The sequence below is a fragment of the Diplotaxodon limnothrissa genome, linkage group LG7, assembly GCF_057381915.1.
Source record: "Diplotaxodon limnothrissa isolate DT_005_m linkage group LG7, D_limnothrissa_male_GT1.1, whole genome shotgun sequence".
In the NCBI taxonomy this organism is placed as follows: Eukaryota; Metazoa; Chordata; class Actinopteri; order Cichliformes; family Cichlidae; genus Diplotaxodon; species Diplotaxodon limnothrissa.
In genome coordinates this window covers 3,027,324-3,055,060 of record NC_140602.1, presented here as the reverse complement: position 1 = coordinate 3,055,060, position 27,737 = coordinate 3,027,324, and the positions used below count along the sequence as shown (strand labels likewise).

General features: G+C 40.7%; 3 protein-coding genes across 3 annotated transcripts; 2 read left to right on the top strand and 1 right to left on the bottom strand.

Moving 5' to 3' along the window:
- Positions 1-163: 163 nt before the first annotated feature.
- bida (BH3 interacting domain death agonist) lies at positions 164-1,969 on the top strand. The gene is made up of 4 exons (XM_085357197.1): positions 164-351; positions 595-868; positions 1,320-1,453; positions 1,637-1,969. Exons 2-4 carry the CDS (start codon positions 613-615, stop codon positions 1,829-1,831), a joined length of 585 nt encoding a protein of 194 aa, XP_085213323.1. The 5' UTR covers positions 164-351; positions 595-612; the 3' UTR covers positions 1,832-1,969.
- A 176-nt stretch (positions 1,970-2,145) lies between these two features.
- Positions 2,146-21,589, bottom strand: bcl2l13 (BCL2 like 13). The gene is made up of 7 exons (XM_085357196.1): positions 21,475-21,589; positions 20,321-20,525; positions 18,057-18,146; positions 15,102-15,258; positions 11,281-11,353; positions 10,983-11,111; positions 2,146-4,964 (listed from the first exon to the last, which is right to left on the bottom strand). The coding sequence occupies exons 2-7, from the start codon at positions 20,460-20,462 to the stop codon at positions 3,891-3,893; spliced, it is 1,665 nt and encodes a 554-aa protein (XP_085213322.1). The 5' UTR covers positions 20,463-20,525; positions 21,475-21,589; the 3' UTR covers positions 2,146-3,890.
- A 339-nt stretch (positions 21,590-21,928) lies between these two features.
- On the top strand, positions 21,929-27,368 carry atp6v1e1a (ATPase H+ transporting V1 subunit E1a). The gene is made up of 9 exons (XM_085357195.1): positions 21,929-22,074; positions 22,515-22,580; positions 22,659-22,768; positions 23,233-23,299; positions 23,625-23,714; positions 23,811-23,879; positions 23,989-24,083; positions 25,343-25,430; positions 26,733-27,368. The coding sequence occupies exons 1-9, from the start codon at positions 22,042-22,044 to the stop codon at positions 26,793-26,795; spliced, it is 681 nt and encodes a 226-aa protein (XP_085213321.1). The 5' UTR covers positions 21,929-22,041; the 3' UTR covers positions 26,796-27,368.
- The last annotated feature ends 369 nt before the right edge of the window (positions 27,369-27,737 follow it).

Sequence of the window (27,737 nt, the reverse complement as noted above, 5' to 3'; positions counted from 1 at the left end):
TCAGTCAAAAATGACCATGATTAAACGTATATGCGTTTTTGACGCCTTCCGGGTAGTTTGGAGTCAACACCGTGTATGCCAGTCAAAAGATACATAAGCAGGCAAAATTCAGACGGTATTTAAAGGCGTCATGACGCAGTAGCGGAAACTGTTTTAAAGACTGAAGCTAGTTGGCAGTCTGCCGCATACATAAGTTTTCACTTCACGCAAATAAGTTAACGTAGGTGACGTAAAAGCGTGTAAGCGAAACGAATCGATATTTGATGTCATTTTGGTGTTAGGTATACTTTAGCTGCCTGTTATACTTTTAGTTTGTTCGACGTTAAACAACTTTGACGAGCCGAGCCCAAGGTAAGCTAACGTTAGCATTAGCTTAAACTATTTTTTTCTTTATCCACTTGAAATCCAGTTATTAAAATACAAAATTCCTAAACTTCCTCTGTTTTGACTGACATCGCTTAAATATCGGTTGGGAACTGACTTTTTCCTCTCTCTCAGCGACTGTCAGAAACAAATTTCGATGTAATGTTAAAGTGTCCGGTTGTGGCATCTTCACTGCTATTATATTATTTAATATCGTTATTTTTATCTAAGGGCTCAGGCTGGTTGTAGATGGACCTCTCGACTACTCGGGTTACGGCGAGTGAGCTCATTTTCGCCTTCCTTCAAGAGGGCCATGAAAGCGCAAGCTACATGAAGGAGCTTCACTCGCTAGGCGAACAGTACAAGTTTTCTTGGGACATCAACAGCAACGGGCACGACGCACGTAACCTGGATAATGGAGAGCTTGAAACTGATGGTTATCATCCAAGCAACATCGGAGTCTCTATGCAGGATCTTCACCCCATAGTGGATCTACAGATCCGGGGTAAGTAAAGTAAAACGATGTAAACTGTACTGTCTACAGTCAAGTTTGGTGCCACAGTCATCAGCTGTTTATTTATTTATTTTTAATCAACAATGAGCTGTGTGTGGCAGTTTTTGAGACAGTGTAATAAAATAAATGTTTTATAAACATGTCGAGTTAAGAGACCTGATCAAATATATAGTTTGACCCAGATGTTTGCAAATAGTGCCATATTTTCTAAAAGTTATGCCACTAAATCACAATTGACTGAGTTGTTTCCAGTTAATAACAAAACAACTGAAAGTGAAACCAGGAAATGACCCTGACTCTGTTGTTTATGCTACAGAGCTGAAGTTAATTAGCAGTAGTCCAGAATGTTAAAATTGTCTTAATGGAAACTATAGAAACACGACTTCAGCCATAAATGTTAAACTTTACTCTGACTAATGCAATTGTATTTTTTTTGCTGCAGGAAATCATGAACAGGCTGCAGCTGTTCTTGAGGTTGCACGAGCATTGGGAGAAATCGCTGCTCAGTTTGAAGACAGAATTGTTACTGAAGCTACCAGGAACCTGAGCAACAACATATCAACCTCCCCTCTTCAAGTGAGTATGGGTTCAGCTAGAGGACTACTCAGTGCACAAACTAGGTGTAAACGAGAGCTAGTTTTAAATATGCCAGTGAAAAACTAATGTGGATATATTGAGATTACCCTAGTGATGCCACACCAGGTTGTTTTTATTTTGAGCCCAAGTGTATGGACTGATCTATTTGTTTCTGCTTTCCAGAAATGGAAGGATTACCTTGCCTTTGAGGTAGAGAGGGTGATGATGCGTTGGGTAGGTCCTGACCTACCCCGGGAGAGAGTCATCATAGCCCTTGCACTTACACTGGTGAAGAGGGTGTGTGTGCAGACCCCACAGAGGTTGAGAAACCTTTTCCACACCGCCCTGCAGTACATCAACACTGCATGGGCTCTGTGACCGAAGAAAAGCTGTCTCTAAGGAAATGACAGTTACATCTGAAACTGCAGTTTGCGTCTCATGATTAGCCAACTGTGAAAGGAGTTTGTTGATGTGCCAGTGCCGAACACTTCTGAAGATCAAAATGAAAGCGTTAAACATGACACTTGAATTTCATTATTCCTTTTGTTTACTATTGCTTAAGTGTTATTTGTCTTTATTACTTAAAATGTTTACTTTATGTTGCTTATAAGTAGCATGATTAAAGTTTTTTCCTTCAGTTTAATTTCATTGTATATACACAAAAACAATAAATCACAGCTGAAGTAGTTTAATCTCTTTATTGTTTTTTGCTTCAAACAATGTTCTGTAGGAAACTCGAGGTACAAAATGCCATGTTGGGTATTGTTTTTGACATCCATCCTGCTCTGGACTTGTAAAGTTTCCCTTTGAAAAGTAGATGTTACACTCATCAACTTAAACTACATTTGCAGTACTGAAGGTGACATGAACATTCATACAAATTCCTATAATATCTTTAAACTCAAATGATTTTGCGTGATAGCAGCAGTGAGGGTGTGTTAAGGACCAGGCTAACAGATTACATGAGTTCCTCATAAATTTCCCAGCTGTTTTCCCTCTGAGGGAATCAAAGGGAGATTCCACACTATTTGTTTCCACTTCCTGTTCAGTATATTATTTTGGTTTCTTGTGCTCTGCTGGTTTACTAGAATGTTCAGTGATTTCTTTAATGTAGTGTGAACGCAAAATCCAAAATTACAGCTACGTAAGAGGTTGAGTTTATTGTTTGTTCTGAAGACTTTCCTACAAATCATATTTGAAATGGTTCCAAGTGGTTTTGATTGTCTTTTGGCAACCTGATTTTGCTTTCAATAACTCTCAGCATGCTACTGCTTTTCTTTCTACTTGGGGAGGGAAGTATTATGTTGTCACTGGGGCAGACACTTACAAATGAACCTTTGTGGAACTAGTCTGGTATTATGAGCAGTGCCGCAATAAGGGAAAAGGGGACAAGGCAAAGTACAGAGGACCAAATAAAGATGCTGGGGCGCAAAAGCACGAAAGCAAAGTAACTGAAATGAGGGTGAGAGTAACTGGGATAGGTGGGAATAGAGATCCAGTCAAATTCAACCCTAAAAAAAATGTCAAATAAATAAACTAGATTGATTCAATGTGCTGCATTCATGCCCTACTTTTCTGGAGTAATTATAGCTCACTTTTCACTGAAAGTAATCAGTGGTTCTTGTTTGGCTAATGCAACCAAATATAGTAGATTTAAAAAAAACATCTGGTTTCTGAAACAATATGCATCAAGATTTTTTTTAAATGTTTTAAAACCACACTATATTTAAATTTATGTACTGATATCACAAATTTATTGTGCAATATGGACACGTTAGATTCATTTTTGGTTTCAATCGAAAATATCAAAAATACCATTCACTTCTATAGAAGTCTGTTTATGAAAGTATCAGATTTACTCACAGGGAGAAAAATATAAATAACCCTTTGTTGCGTAGGAGGCGGAAGAGCAAGAAACCCATATGTCGCACAACATCACAACTTATACTTGAGGTTTATGTTTCCTGTGAGAGCACTGTCAATTTTCAATCCAGCGTCGCTGACTCCAATGAAAGAAACAATGCAAATAGCAAACCAAGAGACACGACAGAAGCTGAATCTAAGCGAAGAGGGATAAAAGTTCACACACGCTTTTGTACTCAGTAATAAGTACAAAAGATTGGAGGCAAAAAGAAATTGGAAACAAAATTGCAACTCACCCCCAAAAGAAAAACAGAGAAAATAAGAAGTAGAGTGGAGTGCACCGTTTTCACATTTCTGTGTTTGCACCTGGTTGAAAGAAGCAGCGAGGGACTCCCAGCACTAAGGTTGTGGATGACAAGACATTCTGGTTTTCTGGGGGACACTTTCACACATTTTATACCTGGAAGATTTTTAAAAACTACTTTTAAGGAGAGTCTCACCGTATGTATGCAAATACCTTTATTCTACCTTAGCATTCTACACTCCCCGCTGCTGAGGATAACACTTTTTTACGCTATTTCCTCTGAAAGCGTATGAGAACAAAGGCTATAACAGCTGCAAGGACTGCCAGAGCAGCCCCTCCATAAAGCAACACTGGGAGCTCTGATTCTGGCTCCGGCTGCACTGGGGCCTCCTCAGCTGGTGCTTTGACAGGGGCCTCCACAGCCTCTGGAACTGGAGGTGCAGCGACCGTATCGTCTAGCTCTGCCACAGTCTCTGGTTCTGGCTGCGATTCCTTTGGCTGGTGAAACACAGTGATGGACTCTGGGTTCAGCTCTGGTTCGGACGCTAGTTCTAATGTGTAATCAGGCTCTGCTGGTGTTGTCGGGATTTCCTTGGCTGGAGATGGGACTGCCATTTCAGCAGGCACTGGATCGGTCACTGGGGCAGTGACAGCAGCTGGTTCTGGCTCAGGCTCTGGTTCCACTGCAGGAACAGACAAAGGTACTGCAGGTTCAGCTTCAGTGGGAAGGGCTTCAGCAGGTTCAGAGGCAGAGGGAAGCAGCTCTGGTTCTGAGGAAATGAATGAAGGTTCTGCAGACAAGCTTGCAGGTGTTTCTATCACAACTGGCTCTTCTAATGAAATCAGGGAAGCTGGAGGTGTGGGGTCTGCCTCAGCTGTCACTGGTGCAGGTGCGGTCTGGACTCTTAATTCCTCCCTGAGCTCAGCTAGCTCACTGTCAGTGCCTAAAACACTCATCATGCTTTCTTCTATCACTCCGCCTTCACTGCCTTCCTCCAACAGCTCGGCTTCCTCGCGCTCCACATGGACGATGTCCGAGTTTGAGGAGTTGTTTTCACTACGCTCCTCGACCAGAGCAACACCCTCGTTGCTGTCCAGGCTCTTGATGTCTTCAGGGTCCATCGCACCAACCTGTGCCCACGACTCGTGGCCAGCCAGAGACACAGGTAAGCTTTCTGTCTGCCAGGAGCTCTGCTCGCTGCTGTTGTCTCCGGTGCACAGCAGTGACGAGGGAGGGCTGATCTGGTCGTGATCCTGGTCTCCTGAGAGGATGTAAATGTCGTTGCTGTCTTCGGCAATAGTCACACCTCGCTCTTCATCCAACACGAGGCTGAATACTTCACCCTGTGGCACACAGAAACAAACATGACACTTACATTCAATTCATTAGTTGAATTTGTTACAATCTCTGTGTTTTGTTAAAGTTTAGTCTCTGGTTGCAACATCAGAGGCCACCTTCTCCCAAGAAAACCAGCTTAAGAAATATGAAATGAAATAAAACAACAATTTTAGCAACATGTAAAAGTTTCTCAGTAGTCATAAAATTATAACCAAGAATAAGTTATAAGGTTACATAATAGGAATTCAGAATAGGACTGCTATATGGGGGGGGGGGGGGGGGGGGGGGGGGGGGGGCTTTTGCAGACTAAATCCACACTTGTTTTATCTTCTACGCCACCTAGTGGTAAACAACAGAGGAAGGAAGCATCTGTAAGCTGAGGTCTTGATATGTAACATGCAAATATAACCATGTGAGTGAGAATAACACAGGGCTGAGTTTGCTGGAAGAAAATCCATTTAAATAAGTTTCATAAATCAATATATCGAAGCTTAATATATTAAAGTAAGTTTTATCATGCAAACATTTAGCAAAGAAAAAAAAATTTTTTTTAATATGAATGCACATCACTGCACTGACCATGCAGTGATGTGACGCTTAACTTACAATTTGTGGTTCAAAATAGGCAACTGACCAAGACAAGCAGTGAAATCAAACATCACAACAGTCCTGTAGCTCCAAGGCGTCAACTTTGGACTTTGCACATTAACATTTCTCTATCACAACAAAAATCACTCCCCATTGGATCTGTTGCAATAATATAAAACAGAACTTGCTACAGAAAATCGTGATTGCTACGGCTCCAACTCCAGTTTATGCAAGAGGAACATATATGCCAATACTATACTTTGTTAGTATTCATAAATGAAATCCAACCTCATGGCAACACAAGAGGGAAATCTAAGGAAATCACTAGAGTCAGTAGGACCGATCCTCTGGGAGTCATTTATTTCTAAAGCTTTTGGCAATCCAACCAACACAAGATGAAAAGATTTAGCTTAGAAAGTAATAGGCTGACTAACCAAAAGAGCAACATACAAACCACCTTGTTGCACAGCATGCCGAGCAGGTAGATCTTGCAAATGATGCGTGCAAAAAAAATAAATAAACACATAATGTGAAACGAAAAGTCTGGATGTTGGCTAAAACAATTAGAGATACTAAACTGTGCTTGACTGAGGAAGTTAAGCTTGTATCTGACATGGCCAGGCTTTTCTGCTGTGTTGCATGTCACATAGGTGTGACCTGAGCTGATGAGATTCAAACAGACAGTTCAGGCACGCAGTGTTAGTCAAACAGGGAGGGTGAGTGTTTGTGTGAGCATCAGATAGAGGGGTTCAGACAGCCGCCAGCAGCTTCATCTGAAATAAGCAGAATATGTCAGCATGTTCTTCATGGTGCCCCTGACCACACAGTTGGATCTGATCAACTCACACGTCAACGTCTGAACATGTATTTAAACATGTTTTGTTTTTTTAGAAAACCTACAAGCCGTGAAGGTCATTTTCCTTACAAAGAGACTCAGTGCTGTGCGCGGCAGCTGCATCCTGGGAAGCAGGACAGAGATTAAATCCAACAGCGTTTCATCGTTATCCAACATTTGCTTTCTGCATAAGCTGATTTGAATGTAGAAGAGCAGGAGTGTTTCACAAAATCCTCCCCTCTCAGGACACAGCCTGCACATCAGCTCGACACAGCAGGTTAATGTTGCCGTGTGGTAAAAAAATAAAAAATCCACAGCCAAAGAGACACTGGTATTCTTTAAAATTCTATTTAGTTTATGGTTTGTGTTTTCAGCAATAGCTATGACTGCACTGGAGACCACACCTATGAACTATAGTAATACAAAGACTATTACTGACCAACTATATGACCACATATTTTAAAGTTAGAGTACCAGTAATAAAGCTTGAATATAAAGCTTATAAAGTTTAGGATTAAACTAAGAAACACGATGAAAAACTTACATACAAACATACCTGAGAAGACATGCAAACTAAACTTTCTTCAATGCTTCAGGTTGTCCCTCAGAAACGCAGAGTGGGAAAACTCTAGGCTTTGTTGCTCTGTTCTCAGGCTCAGTTCTCCACCCTTGCCCTAAGACAAACTATATAAAACCACTGCACATTCTTGTTGCAGAGCCAAAGGTGTACAGCCTACCTGTTACTACTCTGCTTTTTAACTGGCTCTCTGCAACCCAAGGTTAAATAACATTGTAATTAAACACTGAAGCAGAAAGCTATCACTGAGGGTAAGAGTAAGAGTAACATAGCCACTGCCCTGGTGACTCATTTCTGCTGATAAATCAACATTAGTTACACTGGCATGGCCGTCGCATACAGTCAAAATCCTACAAATGCTGCAAATCCAAACATCAGATCTGACAGAGTTGTCACAAAAAGCAAACGCTCCACATCAACAAGTGAATTACTAATATTCAGTTTGGGGATTAGTCAGTGTAACGGTCACTGGTTAGTATGCACCCTTGGCATTTATATGAGCATTATGTAATCACTGGTCCTGCAAGGGGTCACACAGCTGATCGAGCTGAATAAAACAAAGTGCTGAGAAAGACAAGAAAAACCAGGAGCCAGCTTTAAAAAGGAAAACCTAAAGTTGAAATGTGTGACAACATTTACCAACGTCAGGGGCCATCGTTCATCTGCTATGTAACACCAGTTCTTTACTGGGGATAAGATTTTAACACAGCACGGTTATTTATTTATTGTTTTACATTAAAGACTTCTTTGTTTTCACAAATGGGAAATAATTAACAGCAACAAAATAAGCAAACAGACACAAATTTCACCACAGGTCCCCACATCCCTATTTTTAAACTAACTTATCCCTCAGAACTGCTGTGGAGGCTTCTTTCGCATCGTTTCAGGCGACGCTTCCCTTTTCACAGAAGGAATGTTCATCACCATGAACGCATCCTCGCTTTTGGCCAACAACACACTATTTATCAGCTTCTCTTCTGCAACATCTTTATTACTGACAGAAAAACAGACACATTGCTATTATTTTACATTGTGTAATCCAGTTTTAGCATTTCACATTACCCTGGCTTTCATTAGCACACTTCATCCCCACCCCATAAATAATCCCTACAGATGCAGCATTGTGAAACTGACCACCACATGCAGGGTGTGACATGCTTGACTGTCTGAGATTTGAAAGTGTTTATGGAATCACACGTCTCCACACCACTTCTGGGGAAGCACCTTTTAAAAATAAAATAAAAATCTTATTGCAACAGAGTGTCTTGTTGTGTGCAGCTACACAATCTGCAATCAGTAAATATTGGGTTTTAGCCAAACATCGCTGACAGTGTTAGTGTTGTGGGTAGCTGGGGGAGCAGAAAAAAAATGAATGTCTGTCCTGCTTCATCACTGCCAATCAGCCAGTGTCCTGCTGCTTCAGCAGCTTTTTACAGCAAAGGACAAGCGGGTCAGTCAAGCACCTGGTGATGATGTTTTTAGGGGATTATTAGTTATTTTGGGGGCTTCCTCAGCCTGCGCAGACACTCTGTTGGTCCACATTCATGCTGATGCAGTGTCACAGTGATGCACATATTAAAGCCCAGAGCAGGCCAGAGGATGCTTACATAACACGGGAAGCACAGTTACACTGCACAGGGTGTAGCGTGATATGGCCTGACAGGACAAAGACTCGGGCCTTTAAAGCACCTCAGCCTTAAAATATCATCATTGTTTCTAAGCAGGGCAGCTTGTTCCAGTATACAAAACAGAGGACTATATATTTCTTTACTGCCTTTAAAGATATGGTGTTTTGAATATCAAATATGCAGCAATAAAGTAATGTATGTCTTTAATATCTTTTTCTCCGAGTGTAGAGGTGCAATTATCTGTTTGGCACCTTCAAGTTTTGGGCTTCATGTTCCATTATACTCTCAAGGATGGCAATATGAATACTGAACACTCAGTTCTTATGCAGCATTTTTACTTTCAGATGGACAGCAGGACACCAACATCATGCGAGCACAACGACGACAAGCTTCAACATCTCCTCAAGGTTTTTTTGTTTTTATCACCTCACCCATCGTCCCCCCCTGACTGTCTGACAGCTACTTTTGTCCTTGCCAAATGAAGTGTACGCCACATTAGGGCCATACAAATCCTTTGTGTATTCTGATGTAACTAACAAAGCCATTAATCGAGCAGCCCATACCTAACTTGCATTTCAGTGTCCTAAAGAGAACTCGGCAGACACAACAGAAACTTTTTCCAATATCCTGTAAAGTACAAAAACAACAAAGACCCTTTTTGTTGATTAATATACAACTTTGATAGATGCAATAAAAAAAACTTCATTTACTCTCCTCCTTGTTGTGGAAATTTACATCTCACGGCCTCATATGTCAAATGTTAACAACAGTAAGCAGAGTACTGGTAGGAAGTAAAGACCTTTTTAGCTTCTTAAAATCTGTCACTGCTGCACACAGCCACACATGCACGCATGCAGACAAACACGCATCACAAGTAAACCATCTTACCTGAGCGTGAAAGTTGTGAAATGTAAGTGTGAACGCACAAAGCCCCAGAGAGTCAAAAAAGACGGTTTGAGATGGAGTGCAGGTAGAAAGCCAGCTGGAGCTGTGCATGCAGACAGCTGTCAAACTAATGGAGATTTCACTTTGCCCTGACTGCGCTCATCCCTCCCTCCTTCGTGCCCTCTCCTTTCCACAGCCTCTTCGTGCACTCCCTCTCTCTTTTCAGTTCATCACTCCATTGCCGATCGTGCCCGAGCCTATCATCCGTTCATCAACTATGACATAACACAGAGCAAGAATGTAGCTTTGTTTGAAGCCAGCGTACTGTGTTCACATAACGCTGTGTGAGACCAGCCAGAGCACGACAATGATGTAATGGCGACCAGAGCAGCAGTTAACATGTCAAGTCACGTGAACGTTCGTCAACGTGGCCTCGTTAATAGCAGAGCACCGCACAGACTCCCTAAGTACAACGGCGAAGGGCTGCATTCTGGCAAATACTATCTCTGCAAAAATGTAAACCTAGAAACAAAGTTGCACAAGTTGCTTATCTATGATAATAAGAAGCCATGGAGAGAGTGAGCCTGCAGCCAAGCATCGTGACTTAGATGTGGAAGGACAACTTGCACGGCTAAAGGAGTATTTGCTAGACTTTCATTCATCAACAGCGACAGTTTACATGAACAGGGTTTATATTTAATATGAAAACACTCCACAGAACAGAAGTACTGTCCTATTTTTGCCTGACAATTTTCAGAGTTTATGGTTATTGGCCCAAAGAAACGTAGCAGTAAATACACTGTATACATAACAGTGTGGTTATTTATATAGAAGCAGAGAATTTATAGCCATGGGTATTATGATGCTCATTTTAATCTAGCAAACCAATGCATTTCTTGTAGCTCACTGATGCCCTCATCTGGCTATCAAGAGGTGTGTACATCTTTCTAGGCTGGTGCAATAAAGTTTTCCACTACGCAGCATCTTTTCTTCCTGTTTTATGTACGCATGCTCTGCACAGTCCTAATAATATTTACTCCTTAATAAAACTTAAGTCTCAGTAGGCTCTGTCCTTGATTATTCTAAAATTAGTCACCACACCTGCAATCTAAGATAGTTTTTAAGTATTTCTAAACTGGGAATATAGTTTTCTTAGTTTTTACTGGGGTAGCTCAGGTGGCAGAGCAGGTCAGCCACTAACCAGAAGGTCGGTGGTTCGATCCCAAATATCTTTGGGCAAGATACTAACCCCATGTTTGCCTACTGGTGGTGGTCAGAGGGCCCGGTGGCGCCTGTGTCCGGCAGCTTCGCCTCTGTCAGTGCGCCCCAGGGCAGCCGTGGCTACAATGTAGCTGCCATCACCAGTGTGTGAATGACTGAATGTAGTGTAAAGCGCTTTGGGGTCCTATACAAATGCAGGCCATCTTAAAATTGTATTAGATTGTTAGATTGGACTTTCAGGTAATTAGACTTATTTATAATGTATTTTCCCCTTTATTTAAAAACTCACCCATCCCCCAAGCTGAGTGATGTAGTCTGCCTCGTTCTCCTCTAGGAAGTGAAGCCCCAGGTCCAACAGAGTCATCACAGACTGGCCTTCACTTTGTAGAGCCTGGAGCAGCACTAACGGAACAAGCACCTGGTGGCAGTGGTGACGAGAGACAGAAAGCAGTTCATTCACAAGGATAAGAGACATAAATCTGACACCTCTCTCTTGTTACTAGGAGAAAATCTAACTGGAAACATTGCACCTTTTGCAAATTATGTCTCACTTCTAATCAGTGAAGCAGAACTCACGGCTCACTCACCTTGCTCCAGCCTCCCGGTGTGTGTGTTGAGAGCTCCAGTGTTGTGCATCTGAATCTCTGATAGTCCAGAGGTCTGAAAACACAGACATTACCATTAGTATTAAACACGTGATCTTCATGTTGAGGAGGTTAAAGGTTTTGTACTTTACCTACCACATGTAACTGTTTACCAGGACTACTTTTACCTTAGGTAAATTGATTACAACAACTGAGGAAGTAGCAGCAACACCAGTTATCAACCTAGATCACATTTTAGCACCAAATAACTATTATTATCTTATAGATATTTAATCTTCTTTGCTACAGTTTCATGTCATTATCTTTACTTATAGCCAGCTCCTGTAAGAACAAGGTGCTAATGCCTCTGCTGTCTGCGTGGGGTGGGGCTACACTGATTCATCATTAAAATAGCAGAAGAGTTTTTATTTCCGTTTTCTACTACAGGCAACCTCACAGGGGGAACAACAAGACAAACTATGGCGAAGACCACACAAACCTAACACGATAGAGTTTAAGCTGTTATTTAAAACATGAAGCATTACCATCTCAGATTAAAAACTAAATTACAACACTGCACAAAACTAAACTAGCTCTACCCTGGGGCAAGAGTAGAATAATGAGCTAATGTTAGGTCAAAAGTATGTTGGTTGTTTTACTTATGATGGCAGTTTAATGAATGTGCACTTGGATCAGCAGTCTTTATCAGTCAGCCACTGAACTCTACGACCTGAGCAGCTCGTAATTTTTTTATTTTCCTCGATAAAAGTTCTCTCATGAATCATTTCAGTAGGATTCATGAGATGTGCAGTGTTTTGGTTTCACTTTTATCATCAGTATACAGGCTAACCCTGGGAACATAAAAGCTCGTAGACATTTCCAGCATATCTGAGTTGATACTGAACGCTGTATGTGCTCCAGTGGCTTCAGGATTTTATGGTTTACTAGTTTAGGAAAGTACAGAAGTAACAATGTAATGCAAGTCAAAACCAAAAGATCTAAAAGAAAACTGTGTCTGTATGACACTGTTTTGTGTCCACTTAGTTCACACTACCTTTACTCTAAAAAAACCCCAAACATTCAGAATTAAAAGGACTGTCAATAAATGTTAAAGTTCAAAAGTGCATTACCTTGATAGCGAGCAAATACCTGCAGTGTATCAACAGTGACTGTGTCAGTCCTTCGAGATAATAACACTTTTCTCACACAGTAACAACTGCAGTAGAAACATGGCTGCTGTACTTAATGTAGATTACCGTACCTATACATCCATAATGGCAAAACGAATGGAAAAAATACTCCCTAACCTCAAACCCAGGATAACACAAGACGCACTTTACACATAATGAACTATATACAACATACAGAGCAGGCTGTGATCCTCAGTCTTGAAGCTGAAAAGGCATTTGACTCTGTTTGTTGGCCTATGTATGTATACCTATATAGAGTCTTGCATAAATTTGGTTTTAATGAGCCGGTAACAAATAATGTAAAGGCATTATATGATAACCCGACTGCAAGGCTTAGGATTAATGGTCACCTAAGTCAACCTCTAACATTGGAGAGGGGAGTGAGACAAGGCTGTGCCTGCTCTCCTCTTGTCTTTGCCATATTTCTGGAGCCACTAGCCCAACATATAAGGCAAAACAGAAAAGTCGCAGGTGTTACACTAAATGATGTGGAACATAAAATAGCATGCTACGCCGATGATGTACTCTTATTCCCAAAAACACCCGAGGAGTCTCTGCCAGAGGTAATGAACTGTCTTAAAAACATTGGCTCAATAACAGGATATAAACTGAATTTAAATAAAACTGAAGCCCTTCCCTACAATTATAGTCCTTCTGAAAAGCTCAGACAAGCACATCCACTGAAATGGAACACAGACTCAATTAAATACCTGGGTGTAAGACAGAAATTACAACCATTTATATCAAAGAGTCAAAGAGGACCTTACAAATTGGAATCATATCCCATGTCTGAGCATAAGCTCTAGAATAGAAACCATCAAAATTAATGTTTTACCGAGATTTTTATATTTGTTTCTGACCCTCCCACTCCAGATTAATCAAATGGATTTTACTGAATGAGTCAAAACGATCTCTAGATTCATATGGCAAGGCAGACGACCCAGAATACGATACAAAACATCACAACTGCCCAAAGAGAACGGCGGCTGGGGACTACCATGTTTAAAAAAAAACACTATACTTCAGCAATGATCAGGGCAGTGTTGCACTGGTGTGATCCCTCATATGTAGCAGCATGGAAAGAAATGGAATGCAAAACAATAACCATATGCATATACAGGCAGTTCTAGCAGATAAAAATCTACAGGACTACATTTCCAAATTAAGAAATCCTTGGGTAAAGGCCACAGTAGGGGTTTGGAAAGTGGTGGTAAAAGAAAAAAAAGCTGGAGAAGGATATAAAAATATTAAAATGGTGTGCATATGAGTCGGATATGAGCATATGAGCAAATCAAATAGACCCTAGTTTTAAAAACTGGAGAGATAAAGGAATCACGTCGATATGCGGTATTGTAAAGGAAGATGAAATTATGAGTTTCCAAACTTTAAAGCAAATGTTTCATTTAGAAAACCAAGACCACGATAGATACGTACAGTTAAGAAACGTTTATACTCGAAACATTAAAAACCAAATACCCACTACAGCGAGGCCATTTACCCAACTCTTTGTAAATGCTTATAAGTCAGAAATGAAGAAAGGTGTAATCTCACAAATATACAAAAGTCTTCATGATCTCAACAATTATTCAACAAAGTATATAAAAGAAAGATGGGAGAAAGAGGGAGGTCAGACAATCACAGAAGAGGAATGGCGATACATTTGTTCTTTTCATTGGAAAAGTAGAACATCACATATATGGAAGGAGTTCTGCTGGAAAAGCTTTTTCGTTTTTTCATTACCCCAGCTTTAAAGGCGCATTATGATGATGGAAGTTGTGAATGTTGGAGGAAATGAAACAGCACACCACTACCATATGTTTTGTGATTGTAAGAATATTAAGAACTACTGGAGAGAAGTCCATAAAGTGATGCACAACATATTTAGTACATATTTACCCTTTGATTTCAAATCCAGATTTTTAGGATACAAACCCTCAGACATAAGAGAGAAATACTTACTTGGTGTGCTGCTAGCTGCAACTGACCAAAAGGTGTCTGACACAGGATCCACCAACATTAAACAGCTGGACTGATGTAACTTTTGAGATTTATAAGATTAGTGAATTTTGAGTATGAGAAATTTGTAAAACACTGGGGAAAATGGCTCCGCTATGCGAGTTCTACAAGGCCAGATATCGCTGATATTCATCACTGAAGGAATGGTTGTTTACATTTTTGTCTGTTTTTTATAATAACATGTACTAATGCTATGTCACCATCTGCTACTGAGTGTGTTGGCTTTTCAATTGCCCTCTCTGGATGTATATAGTTACAAACGGTGTCTGTCTGTACATGTTTCTTTGTTTTGGTTTTTTCCCTTTTCTTTCTCTTTTTTCATACCTGCGTGAAGGAAAAGTATTTGAAGTGATGGCGGTCATCCAGACTACTGTACATATATGAGAACAAAGGAAGCCATCAAATACTGTACATTTTATTTTATGCATAACTTCAATAAACATAGCTGTCGGAGTTGTATGCAGTCCAGAGAAGCACCAATAAACTTAAAGCAAAAAAAAAAAAGCTGCTGATTTAGCTTCACTTTTGTCAAAAGGGTCTCCGTTACTTATTGACGCCAGTGTTACTATCGTGCAGGCTGCTTTTTGCAAACACACAGCCACAACTCTACAAACTCACCCTGTGAGGAGTGTGTGTACGGCTGCTGACAGGTGTGTGTCGAGCTCTTGGGCCAGCCTGTCTCCCACTGCAGCCAGGCAGTCCTCAATGGAGTTCTCCGGGTTGGCTGGAGCGAACACCAGTGAATTGTGTCGGTCGAATCCCGTCCTGGAAAAGGCTGCAAGCAACACAGGTCACAGGACAGAGTGATATCGCTGACAGAAGTGCAGCTCGTTTAAAGGAGGTAGTCAAAGAAAGGGAAGAACACGAAACATAAAGAGTGTTTGTTTTAATTAGTGCGGCACTTCTGACTAACTTTTCTTTTTATTAAACCTCTAATAATAAGCAGTCCTACATATCATTAAACAAATATGTAAGACTGCATTCTTCCATTTGTGCAACATCTCTAAAGTTAGAAATATCCTGTCTCAGAGTGACGCTGAAAAACTAGTTCATGCATTTATTACTTCCAGGCTGGACGACTGTAATTCATTATTATCAGGAAGTCCTAAAAACTCCCTGAAAAGCCTTCAGCTAATCCAAAATGCTGCAGCAAGAGTCCTGACAGGGACTAGAAAGAGAGAGCAGATTTCTCCTGTATTGGCTTCCTGTTGAATCCAGAATTCAAAATCCTGCTCCTCACATACAAGGTCTTAAACAATCAGGCCCCATCTCATCTTAATGACCTTGTAGTACCATATCACCCTATTAGAGCACTTCGCTCTCGCTCTGCAGGCCTACTTGTTGTTCCTAGAGTATTTAAAAGTAGAATGGGAGGGAGAGCCTTCAGTTTTCAGGCCCCTCTTCTGTGGAACCAGCTTCCAGTTTAGATTCAGGAGACAGACACTATCTCTACTTTTAAGATTAGGCTTCAAACTTTCCTTTTTGCTAAAGCATATAGTTAGGGCTGGACCAGGTGACCCTGAATCCTCCCTTAGTTATGCTGCAATAGGCAGCTGGGGATTCCCATGATGCACTGGGTGTTTCTCCTTCACTCACTATGTGTTAACAGACCTCTCTGCACTGAATCATACTTGTTATTAATCTCCGTCTCTCTTCCACAGCATGTCTTTATCCTGTCTTCCTTCTCTCACCCCAACAGCAGCAGATGGCCCCGCCCCTCCCTGAGCCTGGTTCTGTCGGAGGTTTCTTCCTGTTAAAAGGAAGTTTTTCCTTCCCACTGTCGCCAAAGTGCTGCTCATAGGGGGTCATATGATTGCTGATGACTGTATGTATGACTCCGTATATGGTCTGTATGTATTATTGTAACTGAACTAATGTCTGAGATCCTGTTAATGAGACTCATAAATCATATTTACTTAAGAATAACATTAAAGCATCTTAGACTAGTGAAACACGATGAAGCAACCACCCACGTGTGTGAGCTGTGAAAGAAAGACAAAAATCCTCATTTTTAAACCAGAGTGAGACAAAACAATCATTCACTTAAAATCAAAATCAGCTTTTCTGTGACCAACCACAGCGATCTGCAGCAATATTCATGCTTTTTGGAAAGAAACCAAAGAGCTTTAACTGTACATGTGTCATACTTGCACACTGAACTTAATTTTGATCAACTTCAGTTTAAAAACTTAAGACCAGACTAGTGATGGTGTTCAGTGCTTTTGAAGGCTAATCTCTGGAACTACAGTTAGGTCCATAAATATTTGGACAGAGACAACGTTTTTTAATTTTGGTTTTTACCACAATGAATTTTAAATTAAACAACTCAGATGTAGTTAAAGTGCAGACTTTTAGCTTTAATTAAGTGGTCTGAACAAAAGGATTGCATGAGAATGTCTAAAACTAAAGCATTTTTAACTCAATCCCTTCATTTCAGGGGCTCAAAAGTAAATGGGAAAATTAAATAACTGAAAATAAAATTGTCAATTCCTAATACTTTGTTGAAAACCCTTTGCTGGCAATGACAGCCTGAAGTCTTGAATTCATGAGCATCACCAGATGCTGGGTTTCCTCCTTTTTAATCCTCTGCCAGACCTTTACTGCAGCAGCTTTCAGTCGCTGTTTGTTTTTGGGCTTTTCTGTCCAAAGTTTAGTTTCCATCAAGTGAAATGCTCAACTGGGTTAAGATCGGGTGTCCGACTTGGCCATTCATGAATATTCCCCTTCTTTGCTTTAATAAACTCCTAGGTTGCTTTGGCTGTACGTTTTGGGTCATTGTCCGTTTGTATTATCAAACGCCGCCCAGTCAGTTTGACTGCATTTAGCTGGATGTGAGCAGACAGTCTGTCTCTGAACACCTCAGAGGTCATTCAGCTCCTTCTGTCCTGTATATCACATCATCAATAAACACCAGCGTCCCAGAGCCACTGGCAGCCGTACACACCCAAGCCATCACACTCTCTCCACTATGTTTTACAGACGATGTGGATGCTTTCGATCGTGACCTGTTTCACGCCATCGCCACACTTTTTTTCTTGCCCTCATTCTGATAGAGGTTGATCTTGGTCTTTTTGTATTTCTGAGTTCACCGGTGCTTTCTTTCTTTCTCAGGATGTACCAAACTGTACATTTTGCCACTCTTAATATTGTAACAGTTTCTCAGATGTGTTTATTTTCTGTTTTCGCAGCTTAAGGATGGCTCGTTTCACCTTCCTGGAGAGCTCCTTTGACCGCATGTTGTCTGTTCACAGCAAAATCTTCCAAATACAAGCACCACACCTCAAAACAAATCCAGGCATTTTATCTGCTTTTTTGAAAACAACATAATGAAGGAATTGCCCACACCTGCCAATGAAATAGCCTTCAAGTCAATTGTCCAATTACTTTTTGTCCCTTTAAAAAGAGGCTGGCAAATGTTGAGGAGCTGAAACTCCTAAACCCTTCATCCAATTTGAGTGTAGATGCCCTCAAATGAAAGATGAAATTCTACACATTATCTCCATTATGTAACTAGTTTCAGTAAACAAATATATATGGACCTAACTGTAGCTGTGTATGTTTGTGATCACTTACAGGCGGCAATTTCGCCATCCAGTTCTCTCAGCCCTTCCTCTATTTGCTCCTTTATCACTCTGGATCTTGTTTTCTCAGCCTCTGCATCTCCTGAAAGAGATAAACAAACATGAAATATGAACCACTGTCGCTCCATCCTTCATTCTTTCTGGCTCTCTCCCATACAGTCGCCCTAGTTTTCATGCAAAACTTCCCCAAATGTCTTAAAACACGACTAAAGAAAAGCTGTTCTGGAAATTCTGAATTGCTTTGACTGCATTTTAACAGGATATTGTGGTTGGACGGTCATTTCAGTGTGTGCCAGCTGTTTTTGTTGCATTTGCATGGTCGCTTTTTAAAGCAGTCCTTCTTTCAGCGCCTCAATAATCATTTTAGGAACCATGAACATATTTCAGAAAAGGTCATTTACACTGATGTCAACAGCTATTTTGTTATTGTTTTATGCATGTGTTTAGTTTTCTTTATGTAACTATTCTAACAACTTATAATAAAGTTGGTCATGTGGCTTTTTCGAAAAGGTTCATTGTCTTTTTTTGATTCATAAGAGTTATGCACTCACTAGTTTGTGATATAATCTGATAAATTAATTAGAGGATCTGACAAAGAATGGGTTAAGTTGCTAACACAACAAATATGGGATCTGACCTTTTATTAAATCATGAAATATTTAACAGGCTAGGATCAACATCAAAGTGGAAATTGGGCCAGATCTTGACTCCACTATAAGGATGAGCGGTTGATGCCGCGCACACCAACTTTCCTGGAGGAGAGAACCACCTTTGCAGGCAGCCGCTCCTCCTCAGCCTGACGAGCTTGAATTCAAAGCAAAAAACTGTTAATGGTTCTCAGTCATCGTGTGCACGAAGGCTATCAAGGCAGAGGTCAATTATTTACAGCACCGAGTCTACACTGCTCAGGGTGTAATGAACCACGCAACACAAAGGCGCCAAGTGGGGCTGCACTGAATTTACACAAAAATACAATAAACCCTCAAAAAAATCAACTTTTACATTTGACCTCTCACCCCGGAGAGATGCAGGGATCATTTTATAATGTTCATACATGCAACCCAGAGGCACTGGTTATTTCCAGTGTGACTGGACTCCATTGGTTCAGTTTTAGTAGCTGACTTTTCTCAGTTTATGAAATCAAATACTGACATTTTTTAACAAAAAGCAAGAAGACACTCTGACAACTGGGATCTTGTTCTCTCAGGTCCCTGCATGGGTGCCATGAGGACCAGTGTTGGCTTTTCCTGGCCTTGGTGCTGTGTCAGCATTTAGACAGACAGCTAGCCAGACAACTATTTTGCTTTGGTCCACTGGTGTGTGAGTAATGCTACAGTGATTGCACATGACAGGCTGTCAGAAATTGGACCGGGTCAAGCGGAAAGCAGGGATCAGCCACTCATCTGCCATCTCCGCCCATTCCAAGCATGCACACAACAATAAAATGGACAGGAAATAAAAAGAACTCCCCCTCTCTCTCGTCTTCTTTTCCTTGCTCCAAATACATTTTTCAGATACCTCTGCTCCTTTACTTCCATGCATCATCCAAAGAGGCTCTCCAGCAGTCTTGTGCTCTCTTTAATCACTAAGATTTATTTCAGGATTAACGCTGTGAGGTCATAACTTGGTTTCACAAACTAAAAGAAACGAACAGCTGCTGGCATTTACCTTCACACATCCTTTCTCTAGTCTCACATAGCAGACACAGAAAATCATTACTATACTGTACATTTGTTCCACAACACCTCTTTTGGTATGCCGGGCATAAAAGGGAACAGGAAGAAAAATGTGAGCCAGCATGCCTGAAGCCATGTAACAGGGTTGTTGCAAAGACCTCTGTGAAGACACGACAGCTTTATGCACTCTGGTCACCATATTGGGTTATTGAAAGGATTCTAGCTGGGCTTTAGATGAGAATCCACTAAATCTATTGGTTTACAGACACTGGCTTCAGCTATCACGTTAAAGTGTCCATACAGGTCTTCTGAATGTGTTCTCCTGCTAAAGTCAGATTCCAGTCAGAGCCAAATTAAGCTGGCAAAACAGGTGGCTACGTGCCTACACACCCCAGATATTTTATGTTACAACCATGTGTGCATGTGAACGCCACTATTTGTGTGCTCTCTGAATGAAAGTGTGTGAGGGTTGTGTACGTGCACAGTGTGCAAAATGGGAAGAAAAAAAAACAACTGTTGCTCGTCTCATCAGCAATTTTTAATAAGAGGTTTGCCACAAATGCAAAGCATTTCCTCTCACCTTGAGCTGCAGCTGGTTGGTCTGATCTACCTGCAGGCACCATTCCTAGGTAGTTAAGCAAAATATATTTGGTTTCAAAATGGAAACCCTCAGGCACAGTGGCTGGGATTGAGGCAGAGGCGGTGGAGCCTGAGGTAGCCATCGAACAGATGTGTATCAGACTCTCAGGCACATTAATTCATACAGTCAAAGCTGGACGTCTCACCTAGGGAAAATAACAACCAGAGGAAGAATAATATCTCGTTAGAGGCACAATCGTTACAGCCTGAAGGATGGGCTGGCTGAGGCTGAGGCAGCCATTAATAAAAGCTAAGAAAATCTATATCTAAACTCTGGCATTGTATCATACAATATGTTATTTAATCTTAAAGAAAAAAGAAAAAAGAAAAAGCTGTTATATGAATGACATAAACAGATGCCGCCCTCAGGTTTACAGTGTCCTGCCCCCACTGCGTGCACTAAGGGGACAAATTGAGTGATTTTAGACTTATGTGACTGCATGGATCCCAACTGAGGACAGAAGAATGGGACAGGACATATTTGGGTACTTTTTTTGTGTCTAGATCATGATTTACACAACACATGTGGCAAACAGATGGTCGTTTTAAAAATCCCCCCAAAAACCCCCAAAACAATTTTCAAATAAAATGATCACTGCACAAATATGAAACACGACTTTAACCCCCTGTAACTTCTAAGTTAATCGCCCCACATGGTCCTCCAGAGACGAGGTGACACCAAGCGGACCAAAAATTCCATTCATGTCAAGTCTGCCAAATTAAACAAAATACTTCCGGGTTTAACTATCAAAATAAAATAATGTGTATAACCGAGTAATTAAAAAGTTCAATCATCAAATAACAAAGCGGCTACGATAATTACAGTAAATTAAATAAACACAACTATCCTCAAAAGATTTCAGTATGTCTGCAAAAAATAATCTACCAAATAACATAACCATTCGCTTTACTAACCAGACATGTAGCTTTGCTAATTAATTACCTGACTAATTACATAAGAGTCCGCTGCACCCCTCGCTGGAACACCCAAACTCACATGCAAGCTACTGTTAGCTAGCTTGACGTTACACGTTTTACGTGCTGGAGACTCAAAACTTCATTTTAACTTAAGCTCAGCGGGTGTCCGTTTCTTACCGTCCTTGTCCAAAGGCAACCAGATGTGGACAGACGACAAGCTGAACAGAATTATGAACACACACACACACACACACACACTACTGTAGCAGAAGCCGGAGAGGGTAGCCCACCAATGGCAGGTAGCCGTTAGTACTCAGGGTGCTCTGGATGTTAGCGTACAAAACCGGCACCAGTCTTCCTGTCAGAGCCTTCATAATAATACTCACCTCTGCTACCGGACACCGTTCAACCTGTGGTCACAAGAGGAAACTTACGGAATTTACAAACACGTCGTGTCTGTTATTGGTGGAGATAATCCTTGATTTTCTGTAGCTATAAGAATTTCGAGGGGAGAGCATCCAACCTTAGCACCCCGCCCTCGTTACAAATATTTAACTGGAACGCGAAATGTTATTTTGAAAGTGCAGACCGGAAGTTCTATTTTACCTCCAGTGGTCAGCTCGACCACGAAAGCCAAACCGTGTGTTCACCCCAAACTGTTTGTGCTTCAGTGGACGGTAAAAGTGACGGAGACAGTTAGTTTGACAGACTCCAAAGAGACAATAAACATAACTGAGAAAAGCCATGGCGCTCACCGACGCTGACGTACAGAAACAGGTAAACTTTATGGACAAGTTAAAGCACGTCAATCCCACTGACGTTACGGTAAACATACATAATCTCAGTTAACGGGCCGATACGTGGACTGCAGCACAGTCCCGCTGTTAATCATTATTTCGCACTATGTTTAACATTTAAGGCAACGCCGCAATTCATTTAGTTCTGGTTGTCGGTGGCAGTTTACATTATGACGGGTGCAAAGTTAAAGTTAATGCCTAAATGCTAACATTGCCATTAATGCAAGTCAAGTTGGTCTCATTGCAGTAAATAATGAAATTTGGTCACTTTCTAATGCTAAACTATCAGTTTTAGTAAAACTGTAAAAGTGTGTGCGCATGTTTTTGTATCATTCAGAAAAAAACAGACAGACACATAAAGGACGCACATTGTCAGAGATCTAAACTTGAACCAGCTGCTTTTTGTGTTTCTTATGGCAGATTAAGCACATGATGGCCTTCATTGAGCAAGAGGCCAATGAGAAAGTTGAGGAAATTGATGCAAAGGTAACGGAAGCTCTTCTGCCTGTCAGTCTTGTGTTTTGTCATAGTGACCACTGATTTAATGAATCTTCTCTTACACAGGCGGAGGAAGAGTTCAACATTGAGAAAGGTCGTCTGGTGCAGACTCAGCGGCTGAAAATCATGGAGTACTATGAGAAGAAGGAAAAGCAAATTGAGCAGCATAAGAAGATGTGAGAAAGAGTGGTCACTCAAACTGCACAAATAGGAATGCATTCATCAAAAGAAAATTTAGTTAGCCTTTGGAAATGGTACACCACAGCACGCCTTACGTTCTTGTTTTTAGCTCCGCTGTCCCATCGGTTTGACTGTTTCTGTAAGATGCTTTTTGTCGCTGTTTATCCCACACTTCAAACACTTACAGATCTGACACTCTGCAATCTCACATCTCATGAGTAAACGCTGTCTTTCTGAGGCAGTGACTGATCTTCTGATAGCTTGTTAGGCATCCATTGAACTAACCAACGAGGAAGCAGCATAAACAGATTTAATCAATTCTGGGCCAACAACTCTGAAGAAGAGAAAATGACAACTCTAAAAAGTTCAAAATAAAATCATATTTGGTTCAGGCAGAAATTTTGCTTGAAGAATATCTCTGATAAAAGGAATTAATCGGTATAATCAACGCCCCCCACAGCCAGAGATCCAACATGATGAACCAAGCCAGGCTGAAGGTGCTGAAGGCCCGAGACGACATGATCACGGTGAGCGATGAATGCTCATTTCTGTGTCCACTGGAAACCTCCTCTATTCAAATTCATCATAACTTTAATGATGAATTTGAATTTGTTTCCATGATTAGCTTTCATTCTTGCACTAAATTGTTGTGCACATATTTACACATGGAAATAATGTGTAAATGTTGTGTCCTCTACTTGACCTTCACTACTCCAGTACAGTGAAAAAGACACGTTCCAGTTAAATATTTGTAAAAACTGCTCAGATGCAAGATAAATATGATTTTGCGTACCATAATTCATGAGTCATATATCAATTTCTAATGTATCCAGTTGCCTGTTTTTGTCGCAGGATCTGTTAAACGAGGCCCGTCGGAGACTTGCAGAGATTGCTAAGGACCCTGCTAAGTACTCCAGTCTGTTGGAGGGCCTAGTGCTTCAGGTATAATCTACCATTGTGATCTATGATTGCAAACCAACTGTTAATATATTATTCAGTTTTCTATATTTAAAAAGTGAGCTTTTTTTAATGTTTCAGGGATTCTACCGACTGCTGGAGCCTAAGGTTACCATTCGCTGCCGACCGCAGGATGTTGAATTTGTTCAGGTGAAGCTGTTCTGACTAGTTATTTAGAAAAGAAGGAACAGGCCATCTGCCTCTTTTGTCGAATGCACAATAAAACATAGAGTTGTTTTCTCTCTTTATTACCAAACAGGCTGCAGTCAATAAGAACATCCCGATCTACAAAGAGGCGGTGAAGAGTAATATAACTGTCAAAATCGACAAGGAACGTTTTCTTCCAGCTCAGATGTAAGATGATTCAGTTCTTCAGAAAGAAGGAGGTCATGTGATTGTTACAGATTATCTATTTTGTATTGTCAAGATTGAGATGCAGGAATTTTTGCATTTTTAATCAAATATGACAAACACACTGTAGTCACTGCTCAGCTTTAGTTTGACTTTGGGGGTTGGAACAACTTTGTCTTTGTGGAGTAGTCTCCACAAGGTGTTGGAACATTCCTCAGACTTTTTGGTCCACGTTGACATGATGTCGTCACATAGTTGTTGCAGATCATATGATGCAAACTTCCCGTTTAACCGTATTTCAGTGGATTATAATCTAGTGACTGTCGGAGCCATTTGAGTACCGTGGACACATTCTTAGAGGATATGAGCTTTGTGACATCGCACAATGTCCTGCTGCGAGCAGCAGTTACTGTGGTCATAAAGGCATGGACATGCTCAGCAAAGATGCTCAGGCGTATACTGTGGCTCATTTATAGAAAATGTCCTCCACACCGTTGCACCACCAGCAGCCTGAAGCACTGATGCGTGGCCATGCTTTCATGTTGTTTTTACCGCACTGTGACCCTATCAAACCAGGCAACATTTCACAAACCTCTGTTATCTAATTTTGTGAGCCCACTCAAATTATAGCCTCAGTCTACTGTTCTTAGCTGACAGGAGGGGCCCTGGTGTGTAAACCATCTGCTTCAAGGTTTGACATGTTGTGTGTTTGGAGGTGCTCTTTTTGTTAACTAGTGGTTATTTGAGTTACTGTTGCCTTCCTATCACCTCAAATCAGTTCTCGTCCTACCTCTGGCATCAGCAACATACTATCACCCAGAGAACTGCTGCTCATTGGATCTATAAACCCTACAGATGGTTATGTGGAAAGATCCACATACTACTCAATTTCTGATCAGTAGATCAGACATTTGTGAAATGCTCAGTCCAGCATGCCTGGCACCACAACCACACCACATTCTGATGCTTGGTTTGAACTTTGAACCTTACACTAGACATCCCAAAAGGTTGATTCTGTTCATCTGGACGTTTTCAGTGGGAGAAACGTTTCGTCACTCATCCAGGTGACTTCTTCAGTCTCAGCTGACTGCAGGTTTCCCCAACCTTATAAACAGGACATTTGCACAATGACTGAAACTCGCACCACTGAATGAGCAATAGGCTGTGATGAACAGAACAGAATCAACCTTTTGGGATTTACTTACCTGGATGATTGAGCATGCATCAAGACTTAAACTAGACATTTCATTTTATCTTAACAGCTGTGGAGGAATCGAGGTGTATAATGAGAATGGGAAGATCAAGGTTTCCAACACGTTGGAGAACAGGCTAGAACTCATTGCACAACAGGTAAAGTAACTTCGATGATATACCTCACATCCAAATCTTCTGCTGCTCACTGCAGTAGCTGCTGTTTGCCTGTGGAGGGCAGCAGAGCCCAACTTGCTTTCCAGTGGATCTAATTCGCTGAAGGGTGGAGAGCTGACAGAGAAAAATCAATTTAATCATTAAGACTATACTGTCATGCTAACAACGGATTTACTATATTTAAACTTGCTTTGACTATTCAATGTTGCCATCGTGTCAATAACGCAAAAACTGGTTCATTTTTTTTAGAGTAAAGCTGTGAAATCAAATGTGTAGTAATTACAGTCACTGCTGATTTATGTTCGTAAATTATTCAGCTTTGTTCAGGAGTAAGGTCTTTTGAGTATTTTCTGCAACAATTGTATTATTAATGTATAGGTATTAGAAAAATAATTTTAAGATTCTCTAAAGGCCCAAATGGTCTAGACCAGAAGCATCAAATGTAAGACCCGGAGAGCCGGAATCAGCCCATGGCTTTGGAGTTTTAAAAGCTGACCTCCCCTAACCTTTATTTAGTCCCTAAAATATCTCAATATATGTAGTTAAACTTCTTTAAAATCACAGAAAGGAGAATTTCACTGGTCTGACCCACTTAAGATCAAAGTGGGCTGTGGAATGAGACGTGGGTGGGCTAGAGCAGTCCTTTGTCTTTTCACAGAGATTCAGTACAAATGATCTTACACATCCAGGTGGAAAAAGCTTAAAGATAAACGGGATGTGCACTCGCACTTGTTGGCCTTGATCAGAACAGGAGCCACAGAAATGACATAGTTACATAGAAATTTGGGATGCTGTGTAAAATGTAAGCAATGACAGAGTGCATATTATTCCACTCTGTCATTGGATGTTTTTAGGAAACTACATGGATACTTAGAAATCTGGCATCCTGTGTAAAATATAAACAAAGAGTGCAATGAATGAATGTGCAATGATGTTTTTAAGAAATTACATAGTTACTTAGAAACTTGGGATGCTGTTTAAAATGCAAACAATGACAGAGTGCATTTATTTGCAGGTCATTTAAAGCCTTTTTGGTAGAAGAGCAACATATCAGGGATTGAAATAGGAAAAATTGATTGAATTCAAAATGAGTATATATGCCAGAAACGAGATTTAACATGTTTAGACAGTGGCAAAAAAATCAAATGACAAACTTTGTGTTCTTACAGCTGGAAAGGAATATCAAATACTGAACTGTAACAATTGTAACAATGTTTGAATGCTGTGGCCAAAAAAACATGGTTGTGATTTATATCCTTACTATCTTGATTCTACTCTTGACAGATGATGCCTGAAGTCAGAATGAATCTGTTTGGTGCCAACCCCAATCGCAAGTTCTTGGATTAACTGTGGACATGAAGAGGGCACAGGTGGAACGTTTATGGTGATGACAGAGCATCACCATAAAACCCAAGAGTCTCCAACCATCTGCCGTTACTGAGATCCAAAGGGAGTGTTTATATAGTTCTAAATACTAATGGACTAAATAACAATTCAGCAAGTGCTCTTACTTTGAAATGTCCTCTATTCATCTTCTCTTAAAAGGACTCAATGTTCTAATGACATTACAGATGTTTGTCTTCAGTCGTTTCAGTTTGAGTAAACTGAGCAAGCTGCATATTTAAACCAAAGATACAGGCGTGTGCGTGCGTGTGCGTGCGTACACAGAGTTGCTTAGCATTGTTCTCAAGGTAATAATATACCAAGGTATCAATTAAAGTGACATGAGAAAGGAACATGTATGAGATATCTTTATTTACAGCTTGTAAACATACACTTTACTCAGGCTATGTTCACTCTACAATGAGGAAAATGTAGGAACCTATATAGAGTATCCACATCAAAATGTGTCTTGCATTAAAAATGTAAAAAACAAAACCTTTTAGTGGCATCCAGTGGGATTCAGTAATGGCAAACTGTTGGCCAGACAAGTTGCCATACTCCCTCCATGGGTCTAACGATTACAGCTGTCTTTTGCTAAAATTGGACTCGAGTACCAAAACAATATTTCAACACAACCAGTTCCACTTATTTAAGACTTAAAGTTTTTATGCTTTCGAAACAACCAGCTGTCATAAGGCCTTAATTGCATTTTCTTTAGTTATTGTGCGTACACTGAAGCGTCTTATGTATAACTAACTAAGCGGTAAAAGGAATCCAAGGCGACAGCAAGGTTTTATTTAAACCGTTGCAAGCTGCGGAGAAGAGGACGTTAAGCCTGTGGAATCGTGGTTTTGCGGTTGCTGTCGAGCAGGAAGTGAGCAGTCTGTTAGTGTATATTGTATGCTA